The sequence below is a fragment of the Mercenaria mercenaria genome, chromosome 11 (assembly GCF_021730395.1).
Source record: "Mercenaria mercenaria strain notata chromosome 11, MADL_Memer_1, whole genome shotgun sequence".
In the NCBI taxonomy this organism is placed as follows: Eukaryota; Metazoa; Mollusca; class Bivalvia; order Venerida; family Veneridae; genus Mercenaria; species Mercenaria mercenaria.
In genome coordinates, this window is record NC_069371.1 from 51,153,744 (window position 1) to 51,170,359 (window position 16,616).

The following is a 16,616-nucleotide window of genomic DNA, read 5'->3' on the forward strand; positions in this document are numbered from 1 at the left end:
ACGGGATAGTGCCTGAAAAAAATGTTTTTACCGCCAGCGTACAATACTTAGGACTTAGAAAGCAAACATGGTAACAAATTGAGATAGGCTTGGCTATCTGAATGTGACACTGATGGTGATCGATGGGGTCTTTGGCTACGAAAACCGGATATTGCAGGGTCTGCATTTTGTGAATGTTGTGCCAGAACATTAAAATATGGTGTCATGAAAAAACAAAAATGTTGCTAGAATTTTCAGGTAGTTTCAGTCTGAATCTTACAAAAATATGTTGAGGGTATATTGTTGAAACAAGTCCTTGACTTAGAAAAGTTACTGTTAACTGAAAATCATGCATTTTGTGCAATATAATAAGTAAATTTTTGGCACACATATAAGGGTAGAATAGGGCTGTTCTAAGCGTTCAAAATCACAAATTCTCAGAAGCTTCCCCATGGCCCCCCTACCAGGGCTTTGCCCTGGACACACCGGGGGCCCTGGCAGCCCCCAAGCCCCCAGCAAATTTTTCAGGATTTTCAATATTCCATACTTTCACCCATGTATTCTTAACCTCTTAAAAGATTTTCATAAAACTGACATCAATTGTTTACCTCATCACGGAAGTGTGCCAAGTATATGCCTCATGTCATAAAGGTCATGGTCAAGGTCAGCCTTACTGGTTAAAAATCAATAGCTTATATTCTTGTTCGCTTCATATCTTTTTAACCACTAAAAGGATTTTCATAAAATTTGCATCAGTTGTTAAACTCATGCAGACAAAATGCAAAGCTCACAAACCAGGTCTTAAGGTCCATGGTCAAGGTTGCACTAAGAGGTGAAAATCAAATAGCTTGAACTTGTATCCACTTCATACCTTCTTTTTCATTTGAAGGATTTTCATAAAACTAGACAACTCAATAGGTCAAAGATCAAATTCACACTTGAACATCAAAGGTCATGATCGCAACATTTTACTTTCCCTTTGATATCAAAGTGCATCTGGTGTATTGATCAGTGTTAGTGATAGCTCTAGTTTTGTTTTGATGAAAGAAGAGAGGTTTGCTAAATATGGCATTTATGATGTTGTCTGGATGAAAGAAGAGAAGTTTTGCTAAATATGACATGTAATGCTTTGCTGTTTCCAGAACAAAATTACAAATTTAGACAAAGATATAGGAATATATTTACACTTGCATAAAGAACAATTTACACAATAGTGTCATATCACTAAAACTGTACAGTTAATGAGATCCTGTTGTTCTCTGCGAGTTTGATTTTTGTCTAATTAAATATATCATTCTATTTTCAGGATGTCCCGAGGGGTAAATGAAGAATTAATCTCGATTTTTTTCGGAGATGATCATGAAATCTCACTGCAGCAGGATCTTGAAAGAAATAGACAAGAGATAAATAAAGTAACAATATGAAAAGTAAATCTTCATTTCTGGAAAAGAATTTGGGGAAAAAATGACACAGTTTTTTGTATTGAAAGATTTGGGATTAACCTAATTGTTTGAAGGAAATTTTTCGAATATCTGCGGATAAGTATATAATAAGCCAAGATGAAGTTTAAGCAGAAATTTGAAAGGTCGCTGTCTCTCAGATTCTCATCAGACAGAAAGAAAAAATTGGGCAGCTTCAGTGACATTTGGAATGGCACGCTATCTAGAAATCTGAAGACAAATAAAGACTGTTGCGAGAATGAAATAGATTCTAAATTTAACTGTGGAAATTTTAAAGATTGCAATAAAGCGGAGACCTGCCAATCATTATTGCATGAAGGAAACTTAATCTGTGGACTTAAATGCCATTTACCCGCAGATACTAAAAACATTTCTGTTCCAGAATGTACTTCTAGAATGATAGATTATAGTGGTGAGAATAACTTGCTATCAAAGTTTCTGAGTAATTGTGAAAATGGTCCGTCAGAATCTGAATCTATTAATTGTAATCATACAAGAGCTGGAAAGAGACAGAAAAAGGAAAGCATCTTTAAAAGGAAGTTTTATAAGACAAGAAAAAAAGCTGGATTTGTGAAAAGTATTTCAAATACAAAAAATATTGCAAAAATTTCCAGTAGAAATTTGTCTGCAAATTTAAATTCGCAAATACTGGCAGATTTGACAGAAATTATTGACATTTCAAAATGCACTGTCAGACAGAAATCTTGTGAAGGAAAAGCCATTATTTCGAAAGAAGACACACAACAATCTGCAGGGAAGTTAAAGCATGACAGGCAAGTTACAGAAGATATTAACAAAAGATCAAATTTACATTTGAATTTAGGGAAAAGGAATAGTGTGGAGCCGGAATCGCATGTTGTAAAACAAACTGGGACAGAAGAATTGGAATCTGAAAATCTGTCAGTTAAAATAACTAAAGACTTGTCACCAACATGTGCAGACATTTATGGAATCGATGAAGTAGATAATGTTTCATTTGATAGACTTATTACTGAAAGAGATTGTATAAATGGCATGGACGTGAAAGTAGATAATATCACAAAAGATAAAGAACTAGAATGTTCATCAAAAACAGTTGAAAGGAATAAAACTGATGACATGTCATGTATTGATGCTCAAAGTGCTGTTGATATTGGTAAAGAATTTCATAAAACATCTGAAGCAAATAATGTGAAAAGTATTTTGAATATAACTGCAAATGAATTTTGTGAAACTAATTCAGAGAATAATAAACACATGAAAAGGTTACCTAAAGAGGAGAAAGACTTGTGTAGAATTCCTAGTTTAAGAAGGATAAGTAGCCACTCCCAAAGCACAAATACTAAAGAACATGTCGAAGTGCATGAAAATCCTTGGGTGTTACGAGACAGCAGTGTAAAATCATACCATACATCTGTAGGTCTTGCAAATATTGAAATTGAAAGCTCACTAGGTTTTGAAGTAAATTCTGCTAATCCAGAGGAGATAGAAACACATGCGTCTGCTTTAGTCAGAAGCGGAAGTGTTGATTCTGTTGACTCTTTCAGTTCAAGTTATCATTCTGTGAACTCTGTGAAAGATTTGTATTTCTCTGACTCTGAAGCAGAACACAACTTAGAAGATATAACTGATGATTCAGTTGAAGGTACAACTGATTTAAGTGTTTCTAAAACTGAATTGGATTCAAGGGAAATAGTAACGAACCTTGATAAAGGTTCTAACATTTGCACAAATGTTGGACAGACTTCAAAAAGTTTGCATGAGGTAAACAAAAGAAATAAGAGACCAAGTAGCATGGATCATTTTCCTATGGTGTTAGACCACAAAAACACAGAAAAGAAGACTTTAAGTGACTCAGATTCTGATGAAAAACAAATGATTCCATATGCTCTAGCAGAAACTTTCAGTAGTAGTGTGACTGTAAGAAGGAAGAAGAAGCTGCATAGTAGATCATTTGATGAAAAATTGGATAAATCCATTTTAGAAAGCCCAGAAAGACATTCTGCAGGCAAAAAGTCCAGTCTGATTAAATCCGTATCACTTGGCTTCTCAGGGGAAAACGAAGGTAAAACTGGTGAAAAAGTAAAACATTTCAGAAGATCATTAGATTCAAGTTTAGCTCATCGAAGTATCTTGTCTGAGTTGCAATCCCCAGAGAAAAGAAAGTCAGTTATAAATGGCTCAAGTGAATTTCTTTCGCCAGTTCTAGAATCTGATGTCAAGGCTTCAAAGACTGGTAAACAAGAACATGGAGAGGTTGAAAAGAACTTGGATCCCACAAGATTTTTCACCCTTCCAAATCCAAAGAAACTGAAATCACAGCAACAAAATTTGAAAAAGAAGTTGAGCAGGCTAGGGAGTGTATCGAAGCTTATAAGTGATAAAGCCAATTCTTTATCAAGTTTGAAAATGGGAGCTTCATTCAAACTGAGAAAAGAAATAGAGAAGTCAAAAGAGTTAGTTTCTTCATCAGCTACATCTTTCTCTGATTTGATGTCGAAGAAGGCTTCAAGTTTTTCTACATTGATCAGAAGAAGAACTAACTCAAACACTGCAGTTGAAAGTCCTTTTAAAAAATACACAAGAAAAGTTAACAAAGTCAAAGACGAAAACCAGTCGGAACTAGTTTATGAGAAAGTTAGAGTGAGAGTACCAACTAAGCGCCCTGTCACTTCACTTGAGAAAACAGCAAGGTCAAAAAGGTTAAGAGTGAATCTTAGACTTGCGAAAAATGCTTGTAAGAGTGAGTCTGAGAAGTATGATTTGGATTCAAGGTCAAGAACGAACAGTTTTATTGGACGGCCTTGGAGTTCAGGATCAGTTAGTCCTGTGAAAAGTCCAACCCTTCTAGATGAAATAATGAAATCCGTAGATTCTAAAGGAGTAAGACAACAATGTAGTGTCAGTAATGATGATCTTGAACCATCAGATTGTGGGGAAAGTTCAGGTAGTAGCTCGTTATTTTTGTTTCAGAAACAATACAGTTTAGACTCTGATACGAATTTGGTTAAGGACACTACATTGATATCTGTGTGTAGAGTCTGTGGCAGAATCAGAAGTGGTTCAGATAGGAGCAGTGACTCCTCAGATTCCTTGATAGTGAAGAGACACTCTGGGTCTTACAGGTTTTCACTTAGTTTATGTGATTTAAGCTCAACTTGCCAGTGTTTGAAACAAAACAAAACTTGCAGAAATAGATTTAGTGTCGTATTGCCTGTCACAGAAAGTTTTGCTCAGAAGTCGGATTTAAGTGCAAATAGACGGTCTTGGGATATTATTTCGGATTTTAAAGGAAGTGTTCCAGGTGAAATAAAAGGAGGAAATGTTTTCCAAAAAGGGAAAATATGGTTACCCAGTTATCAAAGACCATCATCCATGTTTGATCTTAGATATAATCTAAATGAAACAAAAGAAGAAAAAGTAGAATTTGAAGTGGGAGTTGCAGTTAGCAGAGAGAGTATTGATAATTCAGATGCCTTGCCAGGAACTTTGCTGAGACATAAACCTTTACTTGATCTAAGTGGTGAAAATTTAGATGAAACTGAAGACTCACAAGAAGACTTGATAGATGATAAGGAGGACAGTTACGCAAAGAAAAGCCAATCGTGTGGAGATTTATTAGAATCTGGAAGATACACAGATAATGAGATTATTCAGAGTAATTTAGTAAAGGTCAAAGTGAAGAACGAAAATGATGAAGAAACAGAGAGCTTCCATTCTTGTTCAGAAATCGTTGAAACAGTTGAAACAGACTTTGTATTTGAGGGAAATTCAGACAAACAGAAGTCACATTCATGTAGTAATCTACTAGATACAAATGAAGGGAATCTTGGAGATAATTTGAAAACAGAAGAACAGAGAAAGAAAGAATTGAGAAAGGTGAAAGTCAAATCAATGTCAAGTTCCCATGATGCACTAAGTGCTCTTGTTCCCATGAATACTATAACTGTTGATGAAATTGATGGCTTCCTAGGAACAGGTCTGAGAAATACTGGAAAAAATGGGATGGATGCAGAAAATGGACAGTCCGTTGTCAATAATATAATTGAATTAACACAGAGTGGTTTAAATTTCGAAAACAAAGTCAATAAACAACATACAGATACTGACATAAATACAGAAGTTGAAAATAGAATTAATATGGAAAGATCTATAGTGGATGAAGATAAAGAAAATACTGTATGCAAAAATTGTAACTGTTTAAGAAATTTGTCAAATGAAAGAAAAGCATTGATGAAGTTTGGCTTTGCAACTCCAAGTAAAGTAGTTTCAAAACCACCTTTACCTAAGTGTGACAGACGCCGAGCAAAAGTTCTTTCTCTAAGTGATATTTCAAACCATGACAATGTGGACTTACGAAATTTAAGGAGGCAAAAAGGGTTTTCGATGATTGAATTGCATGAAGAAAATAGTAATGTGTGTATGTGTAAATTAAATTTTGGAAGTGAAGCAGAAAAATTGAAAAGTCAACTAGATAGGTCTAAATCAAGCATTACGCCAAAATCTGGCTCACTAAGAAAACCTGTTCGAAAGTTTTTATTTGATGACCAACAAGTTCAGAATTATATAAAAACAGTTTCTAAACTTGACAGACAAAAGTCAGTTTCAAGTGATAATATTAATAGCGGTTCAGTAGACAGTCCTACGCAAGCAAACACAGATAAATTGCATTCTGCATGTTCACTTAATCGTTTATCAAGAAATTCATGGTCAGATGAAGTTTTTAATAGACTGTCTTTCCCTCTTGCACCACAGTTTTCTCCATATATAGAATTTTTCGAGTCGACACCTGTGAAGGGATTTTCAAGACTTTCAGGTCCCCGGATTACTTCCCCTGGATTGCTGCCAGAGCTGCCAGAGTTGCCTTCCCTGACAGAGGAGTGTGTGTACAAGTATGATGTTTGTCTAGGGTATCTCCTACATTCAGTTCAATGTGATAATAAGATGATATGTGTCTATTCATTACAGAGGAACAAACAGTTGATGGAATCAGTCATCACTCCATTGACAGCTTCACCTCATAGTAAGTTTTTCACAAAGGTTCATTTATTTGCTCACAAGTAAAGTCCTATTTCATGTTTTTATATTTTGTAGACATTTGTACTTTTTATGTCTATACTTTTATAATCAGAAATTCTTAATCTAAGAATATATTTGAAAAAGAAATATACATCTTTTAGAACTGTTTTGCTTTTTCAAACACGGGTATCGTCATGTTGTGGTAAGTAATAATTGATCAAGAAGACATGAAATAAAAAGAAAGTGCGATTGCTTTACATGTGAGGTCTAACATAAATCAATTTCTCACTCTTGGATTGTATATTCATTTTAAACTTGCCCTTATTTATTGATACACGTTAGGTTCGAAGTTGTGACCTGCAATAATATTGGGAATATTTATGCTTTTAGCTCCACGTAGAAAGACACAAGAACATGGAAGTGTAAACAAGAGTAAACCTCAGCACAAAACCAAGTTTGAGGAATTTCCTAACCCAGCTGCTCCAATCACAAATGTAAGCTTTTCATAGTAGCATAAACTCAAGTTAGTCTAGTTATCATGTATGTCTGCTGTAGTGTCGCGTTAATTAGTTTTTTTTTTGTTGCTCAGTGACATCTTACCAAACCACAAAATGTTCAAGGTGAGTTATTGTCGCTCACCATCAATCCGTCCGTCCGTCCGTCTGTCTGAGGTGAACATCTTTTCAAACGATCTCTCCTTGAAGCCAAAAAGCCTTTGAAAGAAGTTGATGAAACTTGGTTAGGATGTTCATTGGCTAGTCGTCTTACAAATGTGTTTAAACTGTTAGCTGGGCTGCTCATAAGGACCACCACTGTTAAAAATAGAAAAGTCTTCAAGCAACATGTTGTTAACCACTTTTCTGATATTAATTTTGCTGCCTTTATCAAAACTTTGGCTGCCAGAAAGTGTGGTCATTTTTCCCTATCTGCAAATAGTTCAAACTTCAAAATTTTTCCCATCTGAAACTCCTTGCCCGCTTCGAGTGCCGGAGGATTTTGGTTCACTCCCCAGGAAATTCCAGTGAGGCAGCACTACAAAGTTGGGCGTTGTGCTGCTGCTACATGTTGACACCATCATTTATATGATGGAAAAATTGTTGAAAAAAATGCAAGTCCCAAACATAAATACACTAAAATAGCATTTACCTATCACTTCAGTTTCAGATTTAATTTACATAGTAGATCAAAAAAATATTTTCAGTTTACAGTAAATTCACTGTTTATGGTAAAATCTATTCATCTGTTTCCAGGCATCAAAAAACTGAATAGTTACCAGTGTCATTATACTGTGTGACCCAGGTAGAAAATAAATGGAGACTAATATTAATTAGTCAAGTATGTCCATCCATTATTAGCCTTGTTGGAAATTCTGTTAAAAAATAGTAGACAAATTAGAAAACTTCTGATGGAATCATTGAAGAATAGCAAGTGTCATTGCTCTTTGGAAAAGATAATTATGTTGTTTGTATGTTTCTTCAGGTGCCTTCAGATCGATTAGCCCGTGCTGGTCTCGTACTGCGGACAGTACTATTGGCTCGAGCTCCGCACATGATTAGGGATCGTAAATTTCATTTACGAACATATCGACGATGTATGGTTGGTACAGAAATGGTAGACTGGTTACTTCAGCAGAGTGCACTAGTGCATTCACGGACACAGGCTGTTGGAATGTGGCAGGCGCTTGTAGAGGAAGGTGTGGTGGTACATGGTAAATATTTGAACTCGCATATAAAATTAATATAATACAGAAAACTATAAGTAATATGGACATCTTTAAAAGCTTAACTGTTATATGTTTTTAGTTAATAAAATAAAATATTCCCATGGAAAGATTAAAATTATACACATTAAGTATAAAATTAACTGTCAGTTAACGATAAATGAATCCTAATTTGACGTTTTATTTGTTTCTTTACAGTGTGCCATGAGCACCAATTCAAAGACAAGTACCTGTTTTACCGATTCCACGAGGATGATGAAGGTGTGAGCACAGTACCGAGCAGCGCCACCAAGCGGGAATGTGAGGAAGATTTACCGGACGTTTTCCTCATGTTGGCACATATCGGACCAGATGCTATGATGAGAATGATCCTTAGAAAACCGTACGTTTGTTTCACCATCTTCTGCTTGAAATTCAACAACAGTCAAACTTGCATACAAAGACCAGTTTAAAGAGAGCCAAAGAGTGGTCTTATTTTGTAGGCAGTCTTTATTCACAGGTTGAAGTACACTGCAGATTTTATAGCTAGAACTGATACCAGTTTTCTTTAGTGCCAGATGATCTCTGTACCCAAGTAGTCTTCAGACTTTGCAAAAACCATACATGAAAACATTATGGCACCCTTCATTTTATGATTTTCAGTTGTGGAACTACTCTTCAGTGGGGAAGAAAATGAATTATAAATAATCAGAAATTCTTTCAAACATTATGACATTGCTAGATGCACACAAGGATGGGCTGGCAAACGTTGATAAATCAATATGAAGGACATAAAATAAAAAGAAAATTTGTTTAAGTGAAAGATTGAAATATCTGCCACTTGTGAACACTAGATTTTAAATCTTCTCTCATGACTGCTGCTGATATAAAAATATTGCATATCAAGTTCACTTGATGAAAGATATTTTGATCTTGCTCTGAAACAATCGGATATCCACTATATCTTGCAGTATTATTGGTTGTTTTCAATATCAAGTTACTTTGTATCATTGTTCATCTAAAATATCAAGTTATATTTTGTCATTTTATGGCATTTCCCTATGAAAAAACACAGTAATTGCTATGGCATTTCCATGTAAATAATCACAGTAATGGTTCAAACATTTGGATGATTAGTATTAAGTCACTGTATTCTTTAAATTCAGCATAAGTCACCATGTTCAGTATTATTCACTAACGGTAGCTATATTCATAATATTCAATATGAATAACCATATTCAGTATCAATAACTATTCAGTATGAGTCACTATATTCAATGTGAGTTTCTGTACTATATTCAATGTTAGTCTATATTCAGTATGAGTCAGTTTATTCAATGTGATTCACTACATTCAGTTTGAGTTACTATATTCAATGTGAGTCTCTATGTTTAGTATGAGTCACTATATTCAAGATGAGTGTATTCAATATGAGTCTTAATATTCAGTGTAGGTCACTATATTTGATGTGAGTCTCTATATTCAGTATGAGTCACTATATTCAATGTGAGTCAATATATTCAGCATGAGTCACTATATTCAGTATGAGTAACTGTATTCAGTATGAATCACCAAATTCAGTTTGAGTCACTAACTTCAGTACAAGTCATTAAATTCAGTATGAGTAACTATACTCAGTATGAGTCACTATATTCAGAATGAGTAGCAATACTCAGTGAGTCACTACATTTAGTATGAGTCACTGTATTCTGTGTGAGTCACTAATTAAAAACATATAACTGCCATTGTACATACTAAAAGATTTAAGTCACTGTCTGTAGACTTCTGCTGTTTTTATTTCAGACCACATGAAAGAACGTCAGAAGACTTGGAGATTATTTATGAGGAGTTACTGCATATCAAAGCCCTGTCACACCTGTCAACTATGGTGAAGAGAGAGTTAGCTAGTGTCCTACTGTTTGAGTCACATGCTAAATCAGGAACTGTTTGTATGTACTAGAATCTTATAATTATTCAAAGTGTACAGTAAAACACTGATATAACAAACTTGTTGGAACATTGGAAATTTGTTCCTTTATAAGCAAAGGTTCTTCTAACAGTATATTGAACAGTTCATTACATATGGACGTTGTTATGTTCCACCTTGTTATAAGTGTTGTTTGAATCATTTATAGTTACTTATTAATCTGGCACATCTTTTAGAAGTATTCATGAAAATTGGTCATTTTATTGTTTGTATTTAAGTATGTACTTTCATTTTCTCTGTTCAGAAGTTTAACCATGCAGTTTGTACGAAGTCACCTGTCTGCTACTTACCCTTTTAAAACATTTTTGTTTCCTTTAACAGTACACATCCTAAAATGACATATATATAAGAGCAAAATATTCATGCTGAGATAGGAGCTACAGCAAACTGTTCAGACGTATATCTGCTTAAAAGATTCTAGGGAGTATACTCAAAAGAATCCAGAATCTACCACGGATCAGTAGTATTGAAACTGAATTATGAAAAAAGACCTTGGAAACAATTTTGACCATGTTGTATTCTCAGTAGCTTATTATTATGTTGTAATTTCAGTGTTCAATCAAGGAGATGAGGGAAAGTCTTGGTACATTATACTGAAGGGATCTGTTAATGTTGTTATTTACGGAAAGGTAAATATATTATAACAAGTGTTACTGATGAGAAAATAAGGTACCAAACCTGTTCTAGTCGGTTTAAATATTAAAATATGATAGATATATGCATTTCTACCTATTATTTGTAAAAATCAAAGCATGCATTCTGAGGGAACCAGCTTGCGCTTGCTGTGAAATACATTTGTTGTGTTCTTAAAATATGCATGGAGGCTTTGATCTTGTTAGACTTTAACTAACCTTTCCATTTCATGTCTAATTAAAAAAAAGAACCAGCAGTTCATTTCTAAATTAATATGTAACCAGTGAAAACTGGATTTGTCCAAGACAAAATCATGCCCAACCTACATTCAAATTCAAAGTAATTAAAAATGTTGAGGCTAGCTAATGGCAAACATCAGAGAGCACACATTGTGACATAATTATACAATAAGAATCTGATTATCAAGGTTTTACATCATGTTTGTTGGATTTGTCTTGTTGGCAGGTGGTTGTGTATGAAGCCATGATGTATACATTATAATATTTTTATCAACATTTTCACTAGGGAGTTGTGTGTACACTTCACGAAGGAGATGACTTTGGTAAACTGGCTCTCGTAAATGATGCACCACGGGCAGCCACCATCGTGTTGAGAGACGATAACTGCCATTTTCTTAGAGTGGACAAAGAAGATTTTAATAGGATCTTACGGGTAAACTCGATTTGCTAAATATTTTCTTACAGATGTATAGGCAATATAGTGTGTTGTATGGAAAATACAGGATGACCATTTTGGGAATAGATAATTGCTGCTATTTTGAAATAAATTTGGACAATGGCCGATTTCTACCTGTTTTTCCATGCCTGAAATACTAAGACGGGACCTGTTGTCTTCCTACCTTATTTTGTCTTGTTCTTTGTGGTTTGTGTTACTTAAGACAAGACAGAAGTAAGAAGAACACGTATTATGAGGATAGTTTCTAAGTGCGGGAGGTCGTTGGTGCCCTCCTTGGCTGTGTGGTACCAAAGATGTGTACAATGGTGCTACTCACCTGGTGCTCAGCATTGAGATGATAGTTCTAGGACTGCTCAGTCTGATTTGAGTGTAATATGACTTGTTTGGGTATTGCGTCACATGTCTACAGAGTGATATTCCAGTGAGGCCGCACTGTAAAGTTAGGCATTATGCTAACTCTCATTTATATGACTGAAAAATTGTTAAATAAGATGCTAAATGGGAACATCACATATAAAGTTTTGAACTTGATATAACAGAAATATTAGCATTAGATAGTGTTTAAGTAATACTTAAATTTTGTTATAATTTTAGGATGTTGAGGCCAACACCGTGAGATTGAAAGAGCATGGTCAGGATGTCTTGGTACTGGAGAAGATACCCTCTAACACACAGACAGCAGATGGCACTGTACAAGCTCATTACAAGTAAGTTCTATCCTTTTTATGCATAGACAGCTCTGAACTAGCTCATTTAAAAAAATTTATAAGAAGTTATACTGGCTAGAGCTTATTCACCTAAACAGTTATACAATGTCATGTTGATGATGCCTTTCTATAGTTTCTTTTTAGCTCACCTGAGCCAAAGGCTCATGGTGAGCTTGTGTGACCGCTCATTGTCCGTCGTCAGTCGTGTGTCGTCCGTCCGTCAACATTTTCTAAAAAAATCTTGAAAACCACTAGGCAGAATTACACCAAACTTCACAGGAATGATCCTTGGGTGGCCCCCTTTCAAAATCTTCTTGTCTGAAACTGCAAGGCCTAGGCTTTTGATATTTGATATGTTGCCTTGCCTTGTGTTTCTCGACCAAAATTGTTCAAATTATACCCCTTAGGTGAAAAGAGGCCCTGCCCTTGGGGTCCCAGATTTAACATAGACATATCTATAAGGGAAAAAAATCTTGTCTGAAAGTTCAAGGGCTAGGCTTTTGATATTTGGTATGTAGAATTGCCTAGTGGATTTCTAACAAGATTGCCCAAATTGCACCTTAGGTGAAAAGAGGCCCCACCCTGGGGGTCACTTGTTATATGAGTTATATAGGAATAGATACTTAAGAAATTATCATATCATATCCTAGATTGCTTAATTATAATTATCTAATGACCCCAAGTGATAAGGGGGTCACTTGACTGTGACCTTGACTTAATGACCTACTTTCTTGTTTTTTAAGATACAGCTATGAAATTTGGATGACATGTACAGTTTTGCACACCGACCTTAAAACTGACTTTCAGTGACCATGAATGTGACCTACTGACCTACTTTCTAATATTTTAGCATCAGTTTGCCATTTTAAACATTTGGCTCATATTACTCAAGTGAGCGATTCAGGGTCATCATGACCCTCTTGTTGTTTTTAGCTACTGCTTGATAGGATTAGAAAAAGGTTTTTATCCAGTTAACCTGTATTCACAGTGTAAGGTTGTTGTCATTGAGTAATGTAGTACCAGGTCAGACTACAGTGCTAGCAGCCCTTTTAAATGTTTGATTAAGATATGATTAAAGACTGTCTTTATGACCAGGTGATCCCTGTTCACATACTGGTGATCTTCAGAGCAACTTTGAAATATATATATATATAACACAAACTAGAAGGGCTACTTTCTGTTTCAGATACTCTGTCATGGCTGGAACTCCAGAGAAAATGTTAGAACATCTTCTTGAAAGTAGGCTGGACAACAAAAATGAGACAGAGATAGGTAATAACTTTAAATGTCCAGTTGAAAGTAGTGCAAGGAAAACAGGACGTGAAGCAGGCCTTTGGAGACCAGTCTAAATCTCTAGTATATGATTGGTTGATCCTGAGTTCTGTGTTGAAACTGACCAATGGCAAGGATGTATTCTGAGACTGGTCTCAAAAATCTTAAACTCTCAAACTGGGTCCTTATTGGCTCTAAATAACTGATATATATGGATAGGATGATATTTGCTGTGCATCTTTTTATCTACTCCAAGAAATTGTTCATATAAACTTGGAACAATTTTTCACTATTAAAAACTGACACAGTAAATACTGGAACTCTACATTGCTCTGATTGAATTATGGCCCCTTTTGGACTTTTAATATTCAAGTATAGGATAATATTTATATTTAACAGAGACGTCTGCACCTGCAAGACGCATGCTCCTGTTCTAAAATGTGAATGGCCGGTATATAGTGATAGTAGAGTAGTTAGATATCCTTTCTAAATTAATTCCATTTGGCAAACGAATGAATAAACTCGGTACTTTTTTTTTTTTCTGCCTGTAGTATATGTATAATTTTAAATCCTATTATATAATATAGCTTTGGCCATACTATCAGTAACATTTAGTACATTTTGTGTAATAGTTATTACGTACCAAATCCCGCTTTTTTATTGTAATTCCAAGGTAATGTATAAATACATAAATCTGTATGCATGCATGTATTGATGTATACATATATGCATATATACCGTATGTTAAGTAAATTTTAATTTGAATCACTGTTATTTTAAATGTGTAGTAATTATTGTAAACTGTGATAGTATTATGTTTTTAGTAGTCTCTTATAACTCTACTAAAGAGCGGCAAAGTACATGTATATATAGAATTTTATCATGTTTTTAATATTGATTTGTGTACTTTGATGAGACTTTAATAAACAATAAACAATATATTTTTGATCAGACTTGTGTAATTAACTGCATGATTTCTACAAAACTGTAACTGTTCATGTGATATGATGATATATGGGAAACACTCAGTGAAAACTAGTGTTAGGGCTTTGCGAGAAGTATGAATCCAGATCAGCTTGCACATCCGTGTGGTCTGATCTAGATTCTTTCTATTCACTGATCAGTTGCATAGAAGTGCTGAAGTTGATAGATGAACAGTATAGATGTAGGGGATAAACCAACTGTATGGATGTGCACTGATCTGGATTCTTGCTGATGGCAAAGCCTGGTGTTGATTTTTGCATAGAGGTAGTGATATTAATTACAGTACTAGTGATAAGCTGATGTCAGAATTATTTATTGTAAGTAGTTTGATCGCATTTTTTCCCTTATTTTGATATTTAAATCTATGTTTTTATGTATTTTCAGATGGATTTCTTGAAGATTTTCTACTTACACATGTGATCTTTATGCCGTGTAATCATCTGTGTCCAGTACTGCTCTCACAATATCCTTTAAAATGTCACACAATATGTCATATTAACTTGGGATATCATTTTTTCTCGGCTTTATATAAAGATTATTATTTGCTATTTGGGTTACTAATAGTGGACCAATTTGTTGTTACGTAAAAATGAACAGTTGTATAGTGTAAAAGCAGAAATTTTCGCAAGGGTTTAATTTTCGCTATCACTATATTCACGAGGCCCTATATCTCGCAAAAATTAATCCTCCCATAAATATTCACTATTAGTGTAATTCTAATTCAAGCAGGATACCTTTTTTACAATTTTGTAAATATTAAACCTCGTGAACATACTCAAAATTTCAAATTCGTGAAATCTTGACCCTGCGAAAATATGTGCGTTTACAGTATATAGGATTTTGTATCGGCATAAATAGTACAAGTATCTGTTCTTGTATTCTCAAAACCCTAGTTTTATCAAAGAGTTATAGAACATAATACTCTAGATAGAGCTTGCTTGCTAGGATGTCAAATTTCATCAATAATACAAGTGTTCATTTCACAAGTTAATGGTTTGTTAAAGGCACTGGCCTCCAGATTGTTAGAAAACAAAACAAAAAAGATTTTTTTTAGATGTCTGGAAATTAATGCTATATTTCTTAAGAATGCTTTGAAACTTGATTACTTACAGACTATATGTTACGGAAACACATGAGTGTTAGTTGTTTTTATTACTTCTTACGTTGAAAATCGAAAGCACTTGTAAAGCTTTACTCGAGGTGAATTGCCTTGATTATAAATATCTATATTTTATGCGTAATGAAAACTAAATCCTCTATAGACGATGGAAAACTTTTTTATCGCTGCATCGGTCTGGGTTCGATTCCCGACACAGTCATCGTTTTTAAGTTGGCATTAGAATAGTTTAGAAACAAAAACTCATAGTCCAATGCTCATAATATGACCAAACTTTAGTTTGAAAGAAAGATAATTTTTTAGCCAAAATCGGGACATTAGTGCCTTTAAGACCAGGATTTATTAATACATAAGTTGTGAAATCTTTAAAAAAGAATATAAAAATATAGGTTTACAGTCCTTGACTTGTGGTTTCCTATTTTGGGAATAATCAGTATAATTAGTGGTCATTAAAACAGATTATAAAATAGAAGCTTACAATCTTCTACTTCTGGTTACATATCCAGGATTAATCAACAAAGTGCTACCAAAATGTCAAGTATAGGTCCACAATGAAATAAAATCAGGAACTGACTTACATAAAACATGAAAATGCCACTTTTAAGTGGGAAAAAATAGAGGATTTTTAGCTTGACTATTCAAAGAATACAGAGAGCTATACTACTAAATTGGTTTTGGCATTGACGTCAGCATTGGTTAAAGTTTCCATGAAATGGTATTATCTTGTATACTATCGAAGATATTTACTTCAATCTTGGAAAACTTGTTAACCCCCCTCAGAAAGAAGTTTTTGGGTGGTGGCGGTGGTATATAGGAGTGAGCTTGTCTGTCCATTGGTTTTCATGGTTTCTGGACAATAACTCGTGAAAGGCTTGACAGATTTTAATAATTTTTGTTACACAGGTGTAACATCATAAAATACAGGTCAAGTTCGACTTTGAGGTCAGTAGGTCAAATGTCAAGGTCACAATGGACTTGAACAGTTAAATGGTTTCCGAATGATAACTTGAGAATGCTTGAGCCTATAATCATAAATTTTGTTACACAGGTGTAACATCATAAAATACAGGTCAAGTTCATCCTT

At 34.5% G+C, this 16,616-nt stretch overlaps 1 protein-coding gene across 6 annotated transcripts in view; it reads left to right on the forward strand.

Annotated features, from left to right (window-relative positions):
* The window catches only part of LOC123531451 (rap guanine nucleotide exchange factor 4-like), a 162,993-nt gene that overhangs the window by 135,460 nt on the left and 10,917 nt on the right, over nt 1–16,616 (forward strand). For 3 of the 6 annotated variants that reach the window (XM_053517422.1, XM_053517423.1, XM_053517421.1), the window contains 10 exons: nt 6,387–6,441; nt 6,828–6,931; nt 7,917–8,145; nt 8,356–8,539; nt 9,940–10,085; nt 10,676–10,752; nt 11,282–11,428; nt 12,047–12,159; nt 13,346–13,431; nt 14,800–14,878. In XM_053517422.1, coding sequence (XP_053373397.1) covers nt 6,387–6,441; nt 6,828–6,931; nt 7,917–8,145; nt 8,356–8,539; nt 9,940–10,085; nt 10,676–10,752; nt 11,282–11,428; nt 12,047–12,159; nt 13,346–13,431; nt 14,800–14,878 — 1,220 coding nt within the window. Of the gene's footprint in view, nt 1–1,285; nt 6,442–6,827; nt 6,932–7,916; nt 8,146–8,355; nt 8,540–9,939; nt 10,086–10,675; nt 10,753–11,281; nt 11,429–12,046; nt 12,160–13,345; nt 13,432–14,799; nt 14,879–16,616 lie in introns of all 6 variants that reach the window. The other 3 variants (XM_045312426.2, XM_053517420.1, XM_053517419.1) reach the window with 1 other exon arrangement.